The 23019-nt window shown below is 37.8% G+C and overlaps 1 protein-coding gene across 2 annotated transcripts in view; it reads left to right on the forward strand.

Annotated features, from left to right (window-relative positions):
- The window catches only part of Slk (STE20 like kinase), a 53359-nt gene that overhangs the window by 22008 nt on the left and 8332 nt on the right, over nucleotides 1-23019 (forward strand). Inside the window, exons 5-13 of one of the 2 annotated variants that reach the window (XM_075974345.1) lie at nucleotides 2703-2775; nucleotides 2916-3110; nucleotides 4630-4711; nucleotides 5982-6110; nucleotides 6435-7751; nucleotides 9313-9443; nucleotides 9654-9777; nucleotides 14213-14392; nucleotides 16670-16762. In XM_075974345.1, coding sequence (XP_075830460.1) covers nucleotides 2703-2775; nucleotides 2916-3110; nucleotides 4630-4711; nucleotides 5982-6110; nucleotides 6435-7751; nucleotides 9313-9443; nucleotides 9654-9777; nucleotides 14213-14392; nucleotides 16670-16762 — 2324 coding nt within the window. The remainder of the gene's footprint in view (nucleotides 1-2702; nucleotides 2776-2915; nucleotides 3111-4629; nucleotides 4712-5981; nucleotides 6111-6434; nucleotides 7752-9312; nucleotides 9444-9653; nucleotides 9778-14212; nucleotides 14393-16669; nucleotides 16763-23019) is intronic. The other variant, XM_075974346.1, reaches the window with a different exon arrangement.

Consider the following 23019-nt stretch of genomic DNA (forward strand, 5'->3'; position numbering starts at 1 on the left):
TACCAAAGGAATGAATGATGTATTGTTGGACTCTAGCGTCCAAACACCGAGGAGGAGTCGCCTCCAGAGACCACCTCACACACCACAACCGATGCAAAAGCATGAGGATTTTATTAATTCTGTCATGACAGGGTCCCCCAGCATTCGGGGACCTACTTTTAAAGGGGCCACAGAAGCAAGGGGGGTTGTTCTTTGACTATTCTGATTGGCTTATTCGAAAGGGCTATTACCAATAATTGACTGGAGAGCTGTTGCCAGATCAGATGAGGTAAGAGGTCATTTTGACCCCGTTTCCCAGGGGACCGAACCAAAGCATACATATATGGGTAATTGTTCAGGAACTGAGTACGTGCGAGTGTAGCTGTTAGGTCCTTGGTTCCCAGGGGAGGAGGGGAAGCACTATGGCACAGAGGCTGAGAGGATTCAGAATTGTCAAAAATGGCTTCAGGATTGTCTTAAAGTCTTACAGTATGTCATAAAAAGAATTAGATGTAAATTTTAGACTGAGGTTAGTTAAGTTCACACATACAAGTAGAAGATACAACCTTTTAAAAAGTTTTTCTAAAAAGAGACAATAAAAAAAATTGAACAGTGATGCCTAAATTTATGTTTTTTGAAAAAGTAAAGTTATTCAAAAGCGGTATTGATTTCAATGATTTTTAACCATCATATTTTACATTGTCATAACATAATGGGACATCAAAATGGAATATGCCAAATTTTATCTCTTACTATACCATAAAGAGACATGGAAATCCACCAGAAAAGCTGTATAAATTTTTTAGACAAGAGCTTTGAAGTCATTTCTTAAGTGAAGAAGTTAGACTCAGCCAGTTACCCTACAAATCCTTTTACATACACAACTAATTTCAGTCTCTGCCCTTCCCCTTCCCCACACTCTGTGTTGACCCTCCCCTCCACCCCCTACCCCCCCAAAGGGTTTCTTTGTGCAGCTTTAGAGCCTGTCCTGGAACTTGCTCTATAGATCACACTGGCCTCAAACTCACAGAGATCTGCTTTTCTCCCGAGTGCTGGGATTAAAGGCGTGCGCCCTCCACCCAGCTTTGTGTTGATTTTTTATTAAAACTAATCTGTGTTTCTTTATGGTTTGGTTATCCCATATTTATCTTTAAATTTGCTCATATATAAATTTTGGTTTTTCTTTGCCATCTCTATATATTACACATTTCTTCTCTATTCCTCTGTTTACATGGTAGCACACGTTCTCCTTGAATTAACATTGTTCCAACCAAGAGAGCAGTATTTGATTGTTGGGAGGCCAAAAAAAAAAATCATCATAATGATTTGTGACCTCTCCAAAGTCTACAACATGCAAACAGATGCATGGTATATATGTGGTATTAAAATTTTTAGTGACTGGGATGGTTAGAAAAACAGTTCTAAAAAGACTTTGAGGTGGTAGGAATGAAATGCAGAACTTGGATCTGGCCACTAGACCTGTGGCCTTCCCTTTGGCTACACTTGCTGAATATGTGGTCATGATTTTAGTTTCTTTCTGTATTTCCTTCAGTTAGTAGATGAAGCAAAGGCTTGGTAATGCTTGATGAGTCTCAGGTTTGACGCCTAGATGAGAGCAGGTGGTTGTGTATTGTTCAATTAGCAGAGTGTGAGACTTACCTTCTGCTTTGGTTAGGGTTGTTATTGTTGCTGTTGTTTAGCGTCTCACATGTGCCAGCATCCTACCAAGACCAGCATCACAAGCTTATTTGTTTTTGAAATCTAGATTTATTCTTTAATTGAGGCTGCAAAATGAATTATACCATTTTTTCATGTGTTATTTTTGATAGCTTTATAATCAATTAACTCTTCATTTATTACTATAAGTTAACAATTTTATAAGAAGAGATTTTCTTAGTTGTTTGATTATTTGGGACAAAAGCAAAAGAAAATGTTTTATTTAGTTAATGGTAGGCTTACCCATTGATAAAGTCACAGTGCTGTTGTTCTTTTTAACTTAAATCGGAAACCATAAGGCTTCTCACTTTTTCCTTTGTAATATAATTAAGGTTTTATTTTATTTTAGTTAATCTCACTATTTAGCCTAGAGTAGCTTAAACTCCAGAGTCTCCTGCCTTTTAGCCTCTTGTAGTCTAATTTTTGAGGACGTTGAGGAGATAGAATGTTGTCATAAAGGCTACTTTGCTGTGATTTCTGTTTTTTTCACACTATAGGACAATACCTCTATTGAGTTAATTGCAGCATACAATGTTTGGCATTTATTTTGAAGTGTATGTAAGGTTTTAATTTAAAGTGACAATTTTTTGTCACTGAGGATTTGTCATTTTTACTGTAATTTAAGATGTATCTGGATGGTGGTCAGTGTATTTGTGATAAAATATTGGACACTTTTTTGAAAGATGGTAGAAGGATGATGGTTAAGATTAGCATGGTAGGGGCTGGAGAGATGGCTCAGTGAGTGAAGTTCCTGCTGAAATGGGGCCCTGATTTTGGTTCCCAAGAACCTGTGTAAAAGCTGGGCTTGGTGATGGATGCCTGTCACCCTAGTGCTGGCTTGCCAGAGACAGGAGGAATTCTATTGCTCCCTAGCTAGCTAGTCTTGCCAACATGGTAAGCTCCAAGTTCACTAAGAAAGACTTGAAATGCTTCTCCCACTCCATTAAACCCAATTTGCCGTGCTTAAAAGCTGTCATTAATGTTATTGTATGATTATTTATTTCAAGCGGATTTTGGAGTATCGGCTAAAAACACCAGGACAATTCAAAGGAGGGATTCCTTTATTGGCACTCCATATTGGTAGGTATTCATTTTTATGAATCTATACTATTAGTTGGGTCTGCAGTTATTACTTTGTCCACACATAGTCATTATACTGACTGTAGTTTACAATAACTGTTAATTAAACATCTTAACTTTTCATTTTTCTGTCTTCATAGGATGGCTCCTGAAGTAGTCATGTGTGAGACATCAAAGGACAGACCTTATGACTATAAAGCTGACGTTTGGTCCCTGGGTATTACTTTAATAGAAATGGCTGAGATAGAGCCACCTCACCATGAGTTAAATCCAATGCGAGTATTGCTAAAAATAGCAAAATCTGAGCCCCCAACATTAGCACAGCCGTCAAAATGGTAAGCTCTTTTAACAAAGTTTTTAAAGAACCAAAGCTTGATATTTTGTTTTTGTTTGTTTGTTTGTTTTGTTTTGTTTACAGGGTCTCTCTGTAGCTTTGGAGCCTGTCCTGGAACTAGCTCCTGTAGACCAGGCTGGCCTTGAACTCACAGAAATCTTCCTGCCTCTGCCTCCCAAGTGCTGGGGTTAAAGGCGTGCGCCACCATTGCCCAGCTTGATGTTCTGTTCTTTTAGGGTAAGTTTAAGTTTGGAGATGAGGCACGGAGACTAAATGAGGAAACTGAGGTAGATGTGTTCCTAAGATTTAAGGACCTGGGGAGGTGGCTCAGTGATTAAGAGCACTGGCACCTCTACTGCTTGTAAGGACCAGGGTTCAGTTACCAGCACCCACATGATGACTCACAGCTGGCCATACTTCTGGTCTCTTGGGAGCTGATGCCCACTTCTTGCCTCTGTGAGTACCAGGCACACACTTGATATATAAATGGCAGGTGCTCACATCTGTACATAAAGTACAAGTACTAGACTTGAGGATCATGGAAACCATTGTAAATTATTTTCCCTGTGTTAGACAGTGTGAGTGAACTGGGTCTGCGTGGAGAAGACGTTTTCTGTACTATAAACAATCAGGCCATGTTCAGTTGATGTGTATTTGTGGAACTTAGTGTAACAATTGTTGTAACATTTTGATAACTTGTGAAGATATGGCTGCCTCTCATTGATTACCTGCTGTGGAATAATCATGTACACTGTATGAATATATGTTGCTATGGTTGGTTTAATAAACAAGATGACTGGCCAATAGCTGAACAGGATAAAGTTAGGTAGGAAAGCCAAACTGAGAATGGTGGGATGAAGGAGGGCAGAGTCAGAAGAGTTGCCACCCCAACGGAGAACAAGTCAGACACACAAAATGGGATAGTGGTAAAAGCCATGAACCTTGGGGCAACACATAGATTAATAGAAATGGGTTGAGTTGTAAGAGCTAGTTAGTTAGTAATAACCCCGAGTTATTGACCAATTATTTATAATTTATATTAAGCCTCCAAGTTAGTTGTTTGTGAAGCAGTTGCCAGTTATTTGGGAGCAAGCGGTCAGGACAGGAAAACTCTGCCTCCAATCAGCTGTGTGCCTTATTACATGTATGTCTAACATGTATTTACAGAATACTTTTCATAAAATCTTACTCTCATTAGTTCTCTTATCATTATAGTAAATCAATACTAATTTATACTAAGCATAATGAAGCTAAACATAATCTTTTTTTGGCGGGAGGGAGGGTTTTCGAGACAGGGTTTCTCTGTGTAGCTTTGGAGTGTGTCCTGGAACTCGCTCTGTAGACCAGGCTGGCCTCAAATTTACAGATATCTGCCTGCCTCTGCCTCCTGAGTGCTGGGATTAAAGGTGTATGCTACCACTGCCTGGCTACTAAGCATGATCTATTAAAGAATTTAGTTTGATTTTTTTTAATAATTATAAAGTAAAATAAAATGCCATTGTTGACATTTTATTCTTCAGGTCTTCAAATTTTAAGGACTTTTTAAAGAAGTGCTTGGAAAAGAATGTAGATGCCCGGTGGACCACAGCTCAGCTATTACAGGTAAGATGAGGATAGTGTGACACCAGCAGGTCAGATTATTCTAACACCGTGTCTAAAAGAATACCTCTGCACATGTGCACTGCACAGACGTGAACACTACACATGCATGCACACAAATGATAGAAGGTGGTTAGATAAATTTGATTTTACTTTAAAGCAGGGTCTGTTCCTTATATTTGAAATAAAAATGTGTCAAATAATATTATAGATAAATAAAATAACAAATCTTAGGGCAGTTGCTGTAAGGATGTGTGTTGTGTAATGCCAGTATGGTAGTGTTTTAAGCTGACGTGTTTATCTAAGGAGAGGTTGTGGGAAAAATTGCCTTTCTGTGTTCAACAAGTATATCTCTGTGTCCCTAAAACACTTTTCCCAGTATTTCCTTACTCCTGTAGTTGAAGATCTTAGCCTATAACAGACTGTTAGTAAGGATTCTCTAGAGAAACCAAATTAATAGAACTAATCTCTGTATATAAACAGCTTTTGTTAGAGTAGTCTGACTATTCCAGCAACGGCTGTCTCCTGATGGCAAGTCCAAGAATCAAGTAGTTATTCAGTCCACAAGGCTGGGTGTCTCAGCTGTCTTCACTGTGTGCTAGGATTCCCCAGAAGCAGGCTTTAATGTTAGTGAAGAAATGGGCCTGGGGTGACTTTCAGAAGTTGGTTTTCTCCTTCCACTATGTGGGTGCTGACTGAACTCAGGTCTTTAGTTTGGCAGCAAGCACCTTTACCCACAGAGCCATCTCATTGGCCTCTTTTAGTTATTTTTAATGAAGTGATGCTTAAACTTACAACTTGCTTTAAATTTTAATTTAAAAATTATTTATTAAACTTTTCAAACATACAGAAAAACCAAATTGTAATTTCTACTCAGTCATAATAAGTCTCTTTAATTTTTGACAAATTCCTTCAAATTACTAAAATGAGACAAAATATAGCGTCTTCAAGAGGGCTCAGTAAAGGGACCTGCAAACAAGCCTGGTAAACTGAGTTTGATCTCCACGATCCACAGAGTAGAGAAAACTGGTTGCCAAAGTCTGACTCCACATGCACACTTACACACACTAAATAACTAAAAGCTAAATTGTACAAAACAAAATAAAATCCAGTTAGAATAGTCTTAACTTTTTGCTCACTTTCCTCTCCCTTTTTCTTGTGTATGTTTTTCATATCCACAATTCATTTTTTGACACAGAAGGATCTACTTATGTGTTCAAATTTACAAGCATTTCAGTTGTCATTGAACATGCTTTTTTTGTGTGATTAACAGCATCCCTTTGTTACTGTTGATTCCAACAAACCAGTTCGAGAATTGATTGCTGAGGCAAAGGCTGAAGTAACAGAAGAAGTTGAAGATGGCAAAGAGGAAGATGATGATGAGGAAACAGAAAATGCTCTGGTTAGTGTCACTGAGGGTGTTTCCTTAGTAGAGTTTTAGAGATAGGTTTGAGATGTGGTTGCACATGTGTCCGAGGGGAACAAATGAGGCAGTACAAAACCTTCAGCTTTAGAAGTGAAGTTGGTAACTAAGTTTCTCTTGTCACATATTTTCATTCTCTTTATTATTGAAGACTGTCACTTTTTAAAGTTACTTAACATAATTTCAAGTTTTATAGAATATAGCAATTAAATTTTACACATGTGAGTATAGATATATAAAGCCATTTTGATGATCATCTTGTGGTCATGTTTTAATACTAATGATGTATAAAATCTTTTTTAGCCAATACCTGCAAATAAACGTGCCTCCTCTGACCTCAGTATTGCCAGCTCTGAAGAAGATAAACTTTCACAGAATGCTTGTATTTTGGAATCTGTATCAGAAAGAATAGAACACAGTACTCCTGGTGATAAATTTAGCAGCAGAGTTGTTAATGAAAGACCTGCCACTGAGGAACCTGAGAAGGCTGTGGAGGGTGTTAATGAGCATGCAGGTGATTCTACCATAGAGACGATGGCTGAACTCAATGATCAGACAGTAGGAATCCATGAGAATGGGAGAGAGAAGATACCCAAGCTGGAAAATCTACCTGACACAGAAGACCAACAAACTGTGGGTGTTAATTCAATTTGTGGAGGAAATGAGGGTGATAGAGTAACTTCAGAAGTTAATACTAACCATCTGAAACCAGAGGACGACAGGAGTAAAGAAAACCAGGAGATACCTGAGAATAGACTTACACAGCCTGAAGTAATTAAAGATATGCATGGTCAAACAATGGACTTGGTGTCTCAAGAGACTGGAGAAACAGAGGCTGATTTTCAGGCTGTTGACAATGCAGTTGGGTTGACAAAAGACACCCGAGAGAAACGGGGAGAAGATGATAAAGCTCAAAGAGTTGTAGTCAGCAAGGCAGGGACAAATGAGGCACTAGATGCTGCGGAGACGGCTGCTGAAGGTGGCAACCAGGATGTACAGAGTGCTGATGGGAAGGGCGTAGTGGAAGGAGCCCCCAAGTCAGCAGGGAAGCCCACCGAGGGCCCTGAGGCTGATGGTGCTAAGGAAGAGCCTTCTGTTCAAGAAAGAGTTGAGGAGAAGGAGCTAGGTCAACAGTCTGAAGTGTCAGACACCACACAGGCAGCCATTGAGGAACCAGGGACAGTTGAGGTTGAGCAAGTCAGTGAGTCACGTAGCACTGAGGAGACAGAGAGGAGTGCCTTGACTGGTGGTGCTGAGGAACCGGCTCTCGGAAGTGAAGCTGAGGCAGCTGCTACTGAGGTAGAGTTGGAGAGAAAAGAAACTGCACAGGAAGTGCTGGTTAAAACAGATCCCCAAGCCCCTGCAACCTCGCAGCCCAACGAGCCTCATCCTGTCCTAATACCTAGTATCAATATTAACTCTGAAAACACAGAAAATAAAGGAGAAATAAATGCTTTCCCAAAAACTGAAACCATACTGTCACACGAGCCTGACAATGAAAAGGAAAATGACACTGACTCAGGGACTGGGTCCACTGTGGAGAACAGCAGCAGTGACTTGAATTTGTCCATCTCCAGCTTCCTAAGCAAAACGAAAGACAGTGGGTCAATGTCTCTACAAGTAAGTGTGCCTGGGGCCTTGCTTGGATTTTGCTTTGCCATTTTGGTAATTTCTAGTTCATTGCTATCTTAAAACACTATTAAATCTGTGTAATAATAACCATATTCTTTTGGGATCATAAGGTAATCAAAAAGAACTGGAGAGAGAGATTCTTGGAATTATCTTTAAAGATTTTTGATAGTGCCTACTCATTTTTGCAAATATGGGTACATGGGTAGATAAACAGGACAGGATAGTTTTAGTGTTTCTTGCACATATCTGGATGCAATCTTAGCAAGCATTACTGCTATCCCAAAGAACAAGAAACTGAAAGAATTGTCTCCTTTTGAAAAGTGTTTCAAGGTATGAGTAATCCTAAACCACTGGCTCCTGTAGATGTCCACCTTTGTTTCTTTATTCCTAGTAATTAATACTGCCATGATGGGGAAATCAAACCCCAAAATATCACCCTGCACTTGGAGCCATTAGAGCATAATTCTCAAATCTTGGGTACTTAGGAGTCATATGGGCAGTTTTGTAGAAACCTAGGAGGCTCCTACGGGTCAGTAATGTAGTAAAAGGTAGTATTTTTTTAAATTATATTTTATTTATTACTTTGAAAGTTTATGTGTGGGGACGCATGTGTGCCATAGCAAGCTTCTGGAGGTTAGAGGCAACTTGTGGGAGTGAGTTCCTTTCTTCCATGGTAAGTGCTTCTGTGACAGCTAAGGGAATGTTAATTGTAGATACCTTATTGTAGAAGCTGAAGAAATTTGTGAAGTTTGTAGGTTAAGGAAGGTATATATATATATATTTTAAAGCATGTCAGTGTTAGACTTTAGAGAAATGCTAGGGAGCTAGGGAAGCAGCCATGGTTCAGGTTCGGGCGAACATGAGGACCCTGGAGCTGGAGGATGGGGAAGTAAGGGGATGCTTACAGGTGCCAGAGCAAACTTGAATTCTAACACATTTTTAATTTAGTGCCTTTTCTTGCACTTCCTATTTTCTGTACTCCTTTTCTCTTTTTCCTTGGTCCCCTCTTCTTCCCTGTGTTCCCTTTCCTTCATCCTCCCCTTCTTCTTTCACACTTTTCTCTCCCCCATTCCCTTCCTTACTTCCCAGAGTCTAGTTGTAGAGTCCCCAAACTTCTAAGTGCTGGGCTCCCTTGGTTTTCTGCACCTCCACCCTGTCCCCCAGTAAACCAAGTAATTGTCTCCCTATTGAATCTGTTTACTGGTATAAAGCATAGTGGTGAGAACCACAACAGTAAAAGATGAAGAGAAGCTTAATAGTAAAAGTCATCTATGGAATTTTATTACTGATGTACCTAATTATTAGTGTCACAAAGGTTGTGTATGCTCTTGGCCAGAATGCCTAATTTCACTATAAAAAGCTGTTTGGTTTTTTTTTTTACCTGCAAAGTTGTGTTCTCAGCGTTAGCTGTGATATAACTGATGAACAGATGACCCCTGCTGCTTTAAATGTGCAGTCCTGATGGCTGTCCAGGCATTTTTATTTTTAAAGAGGAAAATGTCTTCCACATATAGTATACAAAACCTAACCCAAATGAAATCTCATTCAGGAAACAAGAAGACAGAAGAAAACATTGAAGAAAACACGCAAATTTATTGTTGATGGTGTAGAAGTGAGTGTAACAACATCAAAGATAGTTACAGATAGTGACTCCAAAACTGAGGAATTGCGGTTTCTCAGGTGAGTAGAGAAACTGTGTAATTATCATGAGTTTAATTGAGTTTATTGCTGTTTCTGAAAATTATGTAGAATAGAGAAACAAGAGTAAATTCTTGGTTAATTTTGGATTATTTGAAAATTTGTTTTTCAAGTTTAAAATCTTATGGCTAAAGCTTATTTAAAAGTATTACTCCAGAGTATAATTTGCTTCTTTTTGTTATACTTTGTCAGGCGTCAGGAACTTCGAGAGCTGAGATTTCTTCAGAAAGAAGAGCAGAGGGCCCAGCAACAGCTCAATGGGAAACTGCAGCAGCAGCGAGAGCAGATTTTCAGGCGCTTTGAGCAAGAAATGATGGTGAAGTCTTTAATTTTGTGTTATTTTGTCAATAAATAAAATCTAGTGTTTTAGAAACAGTCCTGGAGGGCTGAAGAGATGGCTTAGAGGTTAAGAGCACTGGCTGCTCTTCCAGAGGTCCTGAGTTCAATTCCCAGCAACCACATGGTGGCTCACAGCCATCTGTAGTGAGATCTAGCGCCCTCTTCTGTTCAGTAGGCATACATGGAGGCAGAATATTTTATACATAATAAAGAGATGAATCTTTAAAAAAGAAAGAAAGAAAGAAAGAAAGAAAGAAAGAAAGAAAGAAAGAAAGAAACAGCCCTGGAGTAGGCTATTAAATTTGCTCTCTGATGATAAGATTTTTCATGGTTTTGTGGTCTATTACTGTAGCCACTATTTCTGGGGTGTTTTGGGTGCTTATTATAAGCAAAAACTTGTTGAAAGGGATCGCCAATCCCAGTCTTATTACCGATTTTATAGTATACCACGTTTCATTTGAAATCTGTCATGAGAAGTTAGTACTAGGAGACTGGTAGATTGTTTACCAGGTTTTTAGATATTTCTGTCACTGAAAGCTGCTTCAGTGTTCGAGTTTCATCTCTCAGCTTACAATATTAAGATTTTTTTTTAATATTATGATTAAAATATTACATAATTTCCCTTTCTTCTTTCCAAGTCCTCCTCCCATGCACTCTTCTCCCCCTCTATATTCATTGTTGATTGAGGTTTCTGTCCTGCCTGGTTCCCAAAGAAATCACACAGAGGTCTACATTAATTATAAACTGATTGGCCTAGTATCTCAGGCTACTTATTAATTCTTATAACTTATGTTAGCCCATAATTCTTGTCTGTGTTAGCCACGTGGCTTGGTACCTTTTTCGGCGAGGCAGTCACATCTTGCTTGCTCTGTGTCTGGCTTTCTCTCTCTCTCTCTCTGGGTGACGACTGCAGACTGAAACTTCCCTCCTCCCAGAATTCTCCTTGCCTCACATCTACTGCCTGCCTGGTTACCCCACCTATACTTTCTGCCTGGCTTACTGGCCAGTCAGCATTTATGTAAAATACAAGTGACAGGGTACAGACCATTGTCCCACAGCAATTTATGGCCTCACTTAATTTTTCTTTAATTGCTGATTTGTGTGTGTATTCCTAAATATATAAATACAGCATGTTCAGTTTGTATAATGTTGCTTATATGTATATGATTTTAGGTCTAACTATTTAGTATAGATAACTAATTGGAGGGCTTATCCCTGGGAGAGACTGTTTCTCCCACTCTCAGCATTTCTTCATTGCCTGTAGTTCTTTGTTTAGGGTTGGGGCCCTATGAGATTTCCCTTCCATGTTAGCATTATCTATTGATGTTGTGGTCCTTCGGGAATTGTTTTGGCAACTGTATTGTTGAGACTTTGTGGGTGTAGTTTTCCCAACATTTCTGCAAGACTCAGTCTCACAGCAGACATCTTAGTCCTCTGGATTTTACCGTCTTTCTGCCCCTCTTCTGCAGTGTTCTCTAAGCCTTAGGTGGAGGAGTTGTGTTACAGATGTCTCACTTGGGGCTGGGATCACATGATTCCTTATTCTCTGAATTTTAATTAATTGTTTTTTTCTGTAGCGGTCTCCATCTGTTGCAAAGAGATTTTTGTTTGTGTGTTTGTTGTTGCTGAGGGGTGAGAGCTAAAGTTACATGTAGGTATAAATATAAATATTTAGAATGTAACCTGGAATTATGCTGGTTTTGTAAAGTGGTGGTTGTAGGTCCTCCAAGATCCATGACTAAGTAGGTTGTCCAAGTTTCTAGAATTAGGCATGATTTTTCTCTTGTTGAGTGAGCCTTAAATCCAATTATAGAGTTGTTGTTTACCACCAAAATATGAGTGCCACTGTGGTTATTTTGCCATGATGGTTGTTGTGGTTCATAGGTGTCATAGCTTGATAGGACAAGGAATAAGCTTGCATGGACCCTTCTGGTACTATGAAAGTTAGTCTCTTAGGGAGGAAGCTTTCAGTTAGATCCAGCTTGGATTTTCTTGGTCTTCAACAGCAGGAGCTCATCTTCAGTCTCTAGGAGGCAACCAAGGGCAACAGCAATAACCTATAAAGTTTTGGGAGTCTCTTGGCCTCCCCTTACCAACAGCTTTTCAGGGGGTTTCTGAGACCTGGTATTGGGGGTTTTTGCTAGATTGTCTGTTACTTTTGTGGCAAACTTTGTCAACCCAGGTGGGAAAATTTCTTTTAGACTATATATATATGTATATACATAGGTTTAGATGTATTATATGTGTAATTTTAGGTAAATAGGTAATAATGATTTCTTACAGCTTTTTGAGAGTAAGAATCTGTTATCCTCCCTCTTCTGTGTTGACCTTTCTCCCACCTCCCAATCCTTCCTCAGCCCCATTTCTCCTATTTCCTGTTCCAATTACATTTACACTGCTATTCTCCTCTCTGTTACATCTTTCCTTTTCCCATGATCCCTTACTTTCCTGGCTTCACCCAGATCTGAAGATTTGAAGTTAAAAGCCATAATGAAACAGAAAAGAAAAAAAAAAAACATTTTGTGTTTGTTTTTCTGGGACTGGGTTAACTAACTCACTCCTACAGTATTTTCTATTTCCATCCATTTTCCTGCAAATTCTATGATTTCACTTTCTTTATAGCTGTATAGTATTCTGTAGTGTATATGTATCACATTTTCATTATTCATTTCTCAACTGAAGGACATTTAGGATGGTTCCATTTCCTAGCAGTTGTGAGTAGAACAGCAATGAACATGGCTGAGCAAGTATCTGTGGGTAGGCTCTATCAAGTGGAGTGGTGGAGCTGAGTCCTCTGGGTGATTTATTGTAGCTTTTTAAGGATTCTCCACACTTATTTCCATAGTAGCTGCAGTAGTTTGCAGTCCCATCCACAGAGAATGGGGGTTTCCTTTTCCTTCACATCCCTTCCAGCATTTGTTGCCAGTTATTCCATTGGTCTTTTCCATTCTGATTGGGGTAAGATGAAATATCTCAAAATTGTTTTGAATTGCATTCTCTAATTGCTAGGGCTGATGAACATTTTTTGAAATATTTTAGCTATTTTTTTTTGAGAACTCTCTGTTTGGTCTCAGGCTCTCATTTGAATGGGTTGTTTGTTATTTTAACTCTTTTCTTTTGAGTTCTTTATATATTCTGTATATTAATCCTCTGTCAAAGTTAGAACTGGCAGGGATTCTTCCCATTCCGTGGACTGCTTCTTCAGCTGATTATTTCTTTAGCTGTTCAGAGGCTTTTTAGTTTTATGAAATCCCACTTGTCAATTGTTGGCCTTAATTTGTGGGCAAACGGGGTCCTTCTCAGAAAGTCCTTTCCCATACCCTCTCTCCAGAACATACTGCCTGTGTTTTCTAGATTCTGAAGTTTCCAGGTCATCTAGAACAGTTGTTTCCAAGCCTGACTGTTGGAGGAGGCTGCTTGTTTTGTTCCCAGCTGCCCAGCCCCAAAATAATCACACAGAACCTATATTATTTAAATCATTGCTTGGCCCATTATCTCTAGCTTCTTATTGGCTCTTACATCTTAATTTAACCCATCTCCATTAATCTCTGCATTACCACGAGGTCATGGCTTACCAGCAAAGTTTCAGCGCATCTGTCTCCTGTGACAGGGCCATGGCTTCTCTCTTTTATTCCACCTCCTTTCAGTTTAGTTTTCCCCACCTACCTATATTTCTTGCGCAGGCCCAAGCCAGTTTCTTTACTAACAAATGGTATTCACAGCATACAGAGGGGAATCCCACATCACCTGACTGAATGTTAGAACTTGTTGGCGGCTTTTCACTGGTTACTTTCTTCACTGGCTTTTGCGGTTAAGTTTCAGGCCTTCAGTTTTCACTTATGTCCACTGTTGGGAAGGGAATTTAGGAATGTGTTACAAAATTTAAGTTGAATATCTAGCTTAAAGTATGTTAGAAAAGAAGATAATTTAAAATAATATTGAAGTTTAAATTATAATCCTTTGCAGTTTTGTAATGCAAGTGTTGAGGACTGTTGTATGCATTGTGTGGCGTGGTTGATTTTGTGTTCAGTCACTACCACAGGTTCCCAAGGAAACAGAGGGATGCTCTCACTGACTGCTTTTGCATTCTTTTCATTCTGTTTTCCAGAATTTTAGAAATTGTGTCTTTCCCCTCCATAGATTTATCTGAAATGTTTCCCTTTTCAAATTCTTTTATTTTTGAGGGTTTGTTGTTGTTTTGAGACAGTGTCTCCCTTATAGTCTCCCTCTATACATTCCAGCCTCCATTTCTCAGGTGGTAGAATGACAGGCATGTGCTGTTGTTATACCTAACTTTAACCTCTTTCTTTCCTTCCTTTCATACTTTATAATATGTATTTCTATATTCAAAATTACATAATTACTTGACTATTTGATGAATTATCATAGTAATAGTCTGCATTGTTTTACAGAGTAAGAAGCGACAATATGACCAAGAAATTGAGAATCTAGAGAAGCAGCAGAAACAGACAATTGAACGATTAGAACAAGAGCATACAAACCGCTTGAGAGATGAAGCCAAACGAATCAAAGGAGAGCAAGAGAAGGAGCTGTCCAAATTCCAGAATATGCTGAGAAACCGCAAGAAGGAGGTAAATGTAGCTACAGTTGTTAATTATCACAGATGTTTTTAAAATACAAATTGAAGACTGTGAGGAATCAGGAATAATAGATAGTAACTGAATAGCACTCATTCATTCATGCCTTTGTTCATTATTCCAAACAGTGATAGGCTGGCAGTTAGTGACTTCAGATATTATCCTCATTTTACTGCCAAGGAAACAGGGAATAAAAGAGGTTTCAGCCTGTCTCCCTTAACTTTGAGCCAAATCTTCAAATAAAATCCAAGCTGTATTTCATTCTGCCATTTACTTCTTATTAATGAACTATTTAGGGCTTTATTTAGAAGTACTTTTTCAAGAGAACTTAACATCATTGGTATTTACTAGTAGCAACAAGAATTATCATTTATGAATTACTTGATGTTTGAGTTTTTCCCAATTAGATTTATTCATTTTCTTAGACATTTTGCCAAGCAGGAATTGAATGGCTTGATATTCAAAATAGCACAAACCATGTGATTATAAAAAGGTTTTGGCTTTTCTGCGCTGCTTCCATGTTGTTATAGAGCTGATTGTCATCATCTCGTAAAGAGGCTTCCCATATGTTGTCTTTTTGTACCTAGCGTAAAATAAAATACATTCAAGCAATTCTCAGTGATAATTTACAACTTGTTCTTATCTTCAGTGCAGGAGAAGGAGTTACATTTTCAGAAAATAAATAAACAACCCCAGGGGAAAAATAATTATGATCAGTTCTATTAGGATTGGAAAAAAATATCTCAGCCAGATTGGGAAATGTAGTTTCACTTTCATTACGTATTTCAGTTACCATTATTTTAGCATTTGAGTTTAGTATTTAATTAGGAAGAAAACAGAATATCATATTATTGAATCTTAAGGATGTGTTCAAGTAGGACTGAACAATAATAGCAAGTACTTGATGTTTTCCTTAGGTCAGATGTGCATACTGGTGTGTAGCTAGCTTCATGTCCTATAGCCACCATTTCTAGAGGGTTGTTTTTATTGTCATTATGTCTTTTATAGAGTTGCTTCATATACTATTATAAAGATCTTTGTCATTTTTTTAAAAAATTCTGGGTCATTTGTTGAGAAACTAATCTTTGTATTAGATTAAATTAAAAGATTTAATTCTAGATGAATAAGTCTGTAGTTACTGTTTTGAATTTTATCTAGTTACGTTTGAGATCATGATGTGTTTGTATTGAATAATCTTATTGTGTATTTTTTCCTTACTCCTAAACTTCTTGCATTTGGGGAGTTTCTTGCTTTTACTGGTGATTTGGTTTCATGAGGAGTTACTGATGGGAACTAAGGACATTGTAAATCAAAATCAGTCTCTCTCTTGGGTGCCAGTGGCATGTGGTGATTTGGAATCCGGGCTCTTTTGGTGCTTTTACTTGTATACACATGCTTGTTTTTCAGATCTGGACTATAGATCTTTTGGTGGGTGAAGGTCATATTTAGACTTTTGGTTAAAAAAAAAATTTAAAGATATACTTCATTTAAAAACATACTTTGTTTGATGTAAGAAATCATAGTTTACTAAACTTTAAAGAGTGCTTACATTACTGATTTGAATGTTGTCCAGCTTGGCTTCAATTTTCACCAAAGAGAATATTACCCAATCCTATAGGTCATCAGCTATATTCGTTTTTGTCACACCATATATAAAATGGCATGCTTTATGAAAAAAGTTTAGTGTTTATTTATTTTTCTCTTGTCCATTTAAAGTCCCACTTCCCTTCCCTTTCCTCCCCTGTTGTCATGAAGTGACTCATCTGGAACTGTTCCTTTGGTGTCGTCAAGTCAGTTGTAAAGTTTGCACTTTATAAATGGAGTTAGCTTTTTATGTGTTTAGCTTTTCAAAGACTATCGATAGGTATGTTTGTAATTTTTGACCCCTCAAGAAGGCAGTTGAATGCTCTAAGTCAGTTGTAAAGTTTGCACTTTATAAATGGAGTTAGCTTTTTATGTGTTTAGCTTTTCAAAGACTATTGATAGGTATGTTTGTAATTTTGACCCCTCAAGAAGGCAGTTGAATGCCCTGAGCACTCCTTCACTGATTGGTACGTGGGGATAGTCAAGCAATGAGTGAGCCTTTGCATGCTGTGTTTCCCTTTCTGTTCTGTCTCTTTATTCTTTTCTACCAACTAACGCTTGTGCTAATGCATGTTGAAAGGAATCTTAACAACTTTAATTTTGATTTGTAGCTTTCTGCTCATATATTCATATGCTTTCTGTGGAGAAAGTATTATTTCCCCACCTCCTGCATGCTCATACACTTAGGTTATGAATGAAGTGGAGAAAGCACCCAAAGAACTGAGAAAAGAGTTTATGAAACGCAGGAAAGAGGAGCTTGCACAAAGCCAGCATGCTCAGGTAACAGCAGCAGCGTAATGCTACTAAAACCAGAAAGCTGCCTTTTCTCTTGGCTCAGGAAGCCATGGTTGAAAGAGGAGATTATAATTGTAATTATTATTTAACGTTAAACTTTTCCCCATCTATAGATACCCAGGATCTTTGTTTTGTTTTTAAATAATGTTGAATTTATACTTGATGACATTTAAATTGCTAATAATGAAAGTAGATGAAATGTTTAGAAAGTTGATTCCAGATAAAAGAAACAAATGTCTTAATGTAATGGCTACTGTTATCTGATTTTTATCATGATGGAAGGCTATGTTTTTGGGTTTTTTTTTCCAAGATCGGGTTTTTCTGTGTAGCTTTAGAGCTTGTCCTGGAACTTGTTCTGTAGACCAGACTGGCCTTGAACTCACAGAGATCCTCCTGTCTCTGCCTCCTGAGTGCTGGGATTAAAGGCACGCGCCACCACCACCACCACCTGATTGGAAGCCCATGTTTTTAAGAAGTGGTGCCTGTGCTTGCTGGAAGACCTTTAGGACAGAGTTGGGGGTAGATATATAAGTTTGTGCTTAGAAAAAGAATGCCTATTAAGAAACCATTTAGAATAAAAATGGTAAATTTTATTATTAATGGTAGATCATACATTTAATTACTGTTTTTAGCCGGGAGGTGGTTAGCTACAGAGAAAACCCTGTCTCGAAAAACCAAAAAATATATATATATTTATTAATTACTGTTTTTAGGTTTTTCGGGACAAGGTTTCTCTGTGTAGCTTTGGAGCTTGTCCTGGAACTTGCGCTGTAGATCAGGCTGGTCTCGAACTCACAGAGATCCGCCTGTCTTTATCTCCCACATGCTGGGATTAAAGGCCACAACCATCTGGCATCATTTAATTACTTTTAAGATCAAAAACATAATCAACTTCAAAGACAAATTTTTCATAAATTCATTTTTTTATTTAGAATCCAACAGCCAAATGAGCAGAATATTTTTACAAGAAGAATGAACTAGATAAATGAATATTTTAACAGAATTTTCTAGTTACTGCAATGTATTGTCCTTTTACTGTGGTTTTTATGTAATAACAACAAAAAATGATTCCTAAACTTTTAGGCTTTATAGGTCCTGAAAAGAAACAGAAGTAACAAAAATCCATTAGGGACCATGGCATTTACTGCAACTGAAGTGTGCGTGTGTGTTTGTGTGTATGTGCACGTGTGCAGTAAGTATATTTTAAAACTGTTTGCCTATTGTTATTTCAGAGCTGATAACATTTTAGTATTATGAAAAAGAAGGAAACTGATCTAGAATTTCCAGTTTTAATTCATTCCAGTTTAATTGAATAAAATTAATATTTTTCTTGCTGTAAGGCACTGAGACATTGTGTCTTGTCCTGTGTGGGAATGACTAGTTGAAGGATATGGTGACATTCAGAGCATTTGCTGTGTGGCTATCTCTTTTTCTGATGCTCCACATATCACAGCTCAGTCTCACACTGAGCATCGCCCCTGTCTTAGCAGTGTGGAAACAAGCACAGAAAGGGAAATGTAAAATCAGAATTGTTGCCCGGACAGTTTCAGCTTCACGTTCAAATACTGGATTGCCAGACAGCATACCATGCTGCCTCATGTCAAGACTGCCCACTATGCCTGGTCTGGATGCTCATCATCTGGCCTACTGTTCATTGTGAACAAGAGAAAGGGAGTCCTTGCCGGCTCCACCTTTGCTTTTGGTTAGTTTAGATTTCAAACTAGATACTAAGTAATAGCAATATAGTTTTGCCTTAAGGACTATAACGGATGGTTTTTAGTTTCAAAAGTATATTAAACTTAGGAGTTGAGAATAAGAATTTATTGTTGAATGAATTGAGTGATCCTATACTATAAATTTAGTTTACTCTTTTTTTTTTAAATGACTCCATGTAATTTGGAGGAGTTTTTGTTTTCCCATGAAAGTTAAAATTACTGATAAATTCTTTCTGTAAATTTAGATGTTGCACTTCAAAAGTATTTATTCCTTTGATAAATTTACTAAAATTTGATAATTTTACAGTTTGTCTAGACTGTGTAGCCATGGAGCTGGTACATATTTGACACCTAGTCCTCAGGCTTTCAGACTGTCTCCCTAGGAGCTCTTATTCCAGGCAAGGGCTATGGGGCTGGGGGTGTTACTTCTCTGTGGAAAAGAGGACTTTTTCTTTTCCTCCTTGTTCCACCTTTCCTCTCCTCTCTTTTTCTTCCCCTTTTTTCCTCTCTCCTTCCCTCCCTTTGTTTCTTTCATATGTCATTTGTCCGTGGTTTGTTAGAGGGCAGCATTTTCTGAGAGTCTTTCCTCCTTCCAAACACGTGGGGCTTAAGCAGGTGTTGTACCCACTCAAGTCTCCTTGCAGTCTAAAATCTGTCTGTTTGTCTATCTATCATCTGTCCCTCCGTTCATCCATCCGTACATCCATCCGTACATCCATCCATCATGGATAGGCTTTTAAAAAGGAGTTCCACTGATTTAGAAGTAAGTAACACATTAGAATTTGGAAACCACTGACCTAATTCTCACCTTTTGTTCTGCAGATGGGCAATAGGTCCCTCTGTTACTTGACTTGACCTTGTGCAGTTATTGTTTCCATTTACACAAAGTCATTCAGATGTCTGTTTTCTCACCTGGGAGGTGCATTGTATTCTGATCCACAGGGTGTTGCTCAGGTCATGATTCAGTCTTTTCAGTTGTCATCTTGTGCAGTGTTCAACGCCCAAATGCAGGACGTAAGTCCGCGTGCTGTGGGAGGTGCCTTCTGTTTTACTTGTGCCTTCTTTGACTCACATGTGCCTTTCATTGTTAACTTCATTGACTCAATTATAGAATATTGAGAGCTGATGCCAATAATAACAGTAATAATAGTTTGGCACGAACTTAGTATTAACAGTGTTCTTCAGAGTTTTTACATCTGGTTCTCACTGGCACCATCCTCACGTAGGGATGGAGTATATTCTTTCTCCAGATGTAGTATGTGGGCACAGGAGGCTTGTGATCTGCTCCAGACCCGTGGTCTCTATGGCATCAGCAGAAGAGCTGGAAGCAGAACACTTGCAGTGGAGGGCTCTATTTTTCTGCCTCCCCACCATAGATTTTAAACTTGAAATTTTCATGATTTTTAAGAAAAGTAAAATATCTTCCTGGTAGAGTTTTATAAACTTTGCACATGTGAGAAATTGAATGCTGTGATTAGATTTTTACCTGTGTGTGAAGTGACATTTTGATTACATATAATTTTAGATGTCTTAATTATGGATATGGTCAGAAAAGCCATGGTAAAAGTAGTGATTTTACTTTGGTTTAATTTGTCCCCATTTATTTATATTGTCAGTAGTAAATATTGAGGTGTTGTTATTTCCATTGTAGTTTGAAATTATGTCTGAAATTCCAAACTGTATTCCTTCTCACAGTTCCCATAGAAACGGCTAGCCAATATAACATGGTAATTTTTGTTTGTGATATTTGATATAAACTACTTGATTTCAGCCATTTCTGGTTCCCACATTTCCAAATTAGATTTAAAAAGCAATTGGCAGATACTTTTTTTAAACAAGAAATTATGATTTATAATCTTTTCTGATCATTACCATTGTTGAATAAATCTGTTGAGTAAAAGATCAATTTTCATACAAATAGTTCAACTTGTCATAACCTTTTCTGATAGTTTTTTGAATGCAAATCTGCAGTTTTAATACTTACAGTTAGTTAACTGATATGATAAAATTACTTAGCAGAATTTGAATTTGTACTTCTAAAGGTCATTGACTTCATAGTGCATGAGGCCATTTTTAGAAATGACTTTTGGCTTTCTTAGTTTGGGTTCTTTCGTTGTTCATTTTTGTGACTTCTACTCATAAGCACATAGGTATTTTTAAAGGCAGAATGTAATCCATGCAGACTTTTTAGAACGTGAAATTTCTCTTAGTTTCTGTTCCTAAGAGCAATTTCTACTAACAAATTCCATTGTGAACATACTGTATTTGCTTTTTGAAGTTGAGAAATTTAATGAATGGGCAATAATATTAAAATCACATTCATTTGAAGTAAAAAAGTATATTAATTTGTGTATAAGAGTCTTTTTCAGGTAATTAATTTACATTAATTTAACTTTAATATAAACTATTTGTGTGGTGCCCACCAATTATATAGTCATTTAAACTCTGCTTGCTTGTTCAGCTGTGTGGCAACCATGTTCCTTGCTAGCTCCTGTCAGGAAGCATTCCCACACTAGTCTATCACTGCCTACTGACTCTGACTTGTTGAGCCCTAGTTTGTGTTCTGGGGCTGTTTTTATTGATTTTAGTTGCACTGTACCTAGCAGTCCCGGCATGTACTGAGAACCTCAAGAAACTTTTTGAACTGAACTCGTGCCTTGTGTAATCCAGATCTTAAGGGCAGTGACACACCCACAAATGGCATGGACAGAAGTCATACGCACTTAGTGCACAGCTTCTATTTACCTTTTGTTTCACATATTTATTGGCTAGAGTTTATACTTTTGATATTTGACTTCTGAGTCTAAATATAAAGTCGACATACATACTAGTTAAAGCTGTTTGCACAGATATTTTAAAAAGCTATGATGTAACCCAATGATAAAATTGTTAACCACAAGAAACTCTTAACTGTATCTCCAGGTTAAACATTTATTGAACAGCGTTGCAAGTAGAAACTTTGTATCTGAGGTTAAAAGGAACAAATTTTTATTACAAATGTTTGCTGTAGGAAAAAGAGGAGTGTAGGTCGCCTTATTTAACTGCTTAAAAGGTGGCATGGAGATTTCGCATCTCTTGAGTAAAATATAAAAGGCTTTTTTATTCTAGATGGATAAATAAATAGGTTTTTGTTGGTTTGTTTTTGAGATATGGTTTCTTTGTATAGCAGCCCTGGCTGTTCTGGAACTCAGGCTGTCCCCAAACTAACAGAGATCTCTCTGCCTCTGCCTCCCAGGTACTGGGATTAAATGGGTGTGCTACTACTAGTTGTATTTTATAGTGACTGTTCACTGGCCTTTCTTTCTGCTCTGTGTATTTGGATTTATAGTAAAACATACATGATTATGCAGATGAAATGATGGTAACATTTGCAGCTCCACATTACTCCCTCACCACAGCCTGAAATGACCAACTCCAGAGGCACTGCCATAGGTCAACTCTTAGAGGAGCTTTCTTGGCCTGTGTGCACTAAGGACCAGGCTGGAAGTGGTCCAGATCTTGTCTGACTCTGTTCAAGTCCCAAAGAACAGTTTTGAAATAGAGCTGAGCCTTGACTGTTCACTGGATAACAAGAGAAAAGGACTGTAGGTTAAGTGTTGTTTCAGCCCTAAAATATAAACCTAAAGTTTTTATTTGTATATCCTTTGAACTTAACACTTTCTTCTGTTACTGCCAAAGGGGGATAGAGATGCATACATTTTTAATTTAATTTGTGCCTTTTTAAAAGCACAAATTTGGCAAATGGTAGGCATTCAACAAATACTTATTAAGTGAATTAGTGAGTCTCAAATGTGTTGATAGAATGCCTTCATTGTAAGAATTTTGTGTGTCGATTCATGGTGTCACTTTCCTAGCCCTAACTTAAATCTCTCTAGCCTAGCGTGCATTGTTTCTCACTACATCTCCAAACTGGTGTTCTTTTAGGCACATGCTGTAGACGATGAGCACTGTCCTCCACTGCTAGTTCAGGCAAAGTCTTTCTACCTGTCTGTTTCTTGGAAAAATAGGGTTAAACATTGTGATGATCTTTTTTTTTAGTTGCCTCTATTCTTAAAAGGAATTTCTTACTTACTTTTGTTTTAGTTATACCATAGTGGAGCAAATGGTCAGCTTCAGAAGTTATAATTTGTTATTTTTCCAAAGCTGTTAATGAAAAAGAACATTTTAATTGTGAATGGATGTGTACTTTTTATGTGTATCATTCTTAATAGTGAATAGATGTTGTACATTCTAACACATTTCTAGATTTGGGTGACCAGTAAATTTGTGCTTTATCTGTACAATATAATTTTAGTGATTTTTAAAACCACACCAGCTTTATAAACTTCACTTAGCAATCTTCATAAGCACCAGAGATGCAGTTCATTGCTAGAGTACTTGTCGTGCATGTACAAGGCCCTGGTTCAGTCTCCATCACTCTTCCCCTGCAGAGAGGAAGAAGCTTCACTAACCACTAATACATAAGCACTAGATAACTGAATGTTTAATTTAGTAGATATGTATTAACAGATGGTTAACTGTGTCTGT

This window comes from Microtus pennsylvanicus, chromosome 5 (assembly GCF_037038515.1).
Source record: "Microtus pennsylvanicus isolate mMicPen1 chromosome 5, mMicPen1.hap1, whole genome shotgun sequence".
NCBI classification, from domain to species: Eukaryota; Metazoa; Chordata; class Mammalia; order Rodentia; family Cricetidae; genus Microtus; species Microtus pennsylvanicus.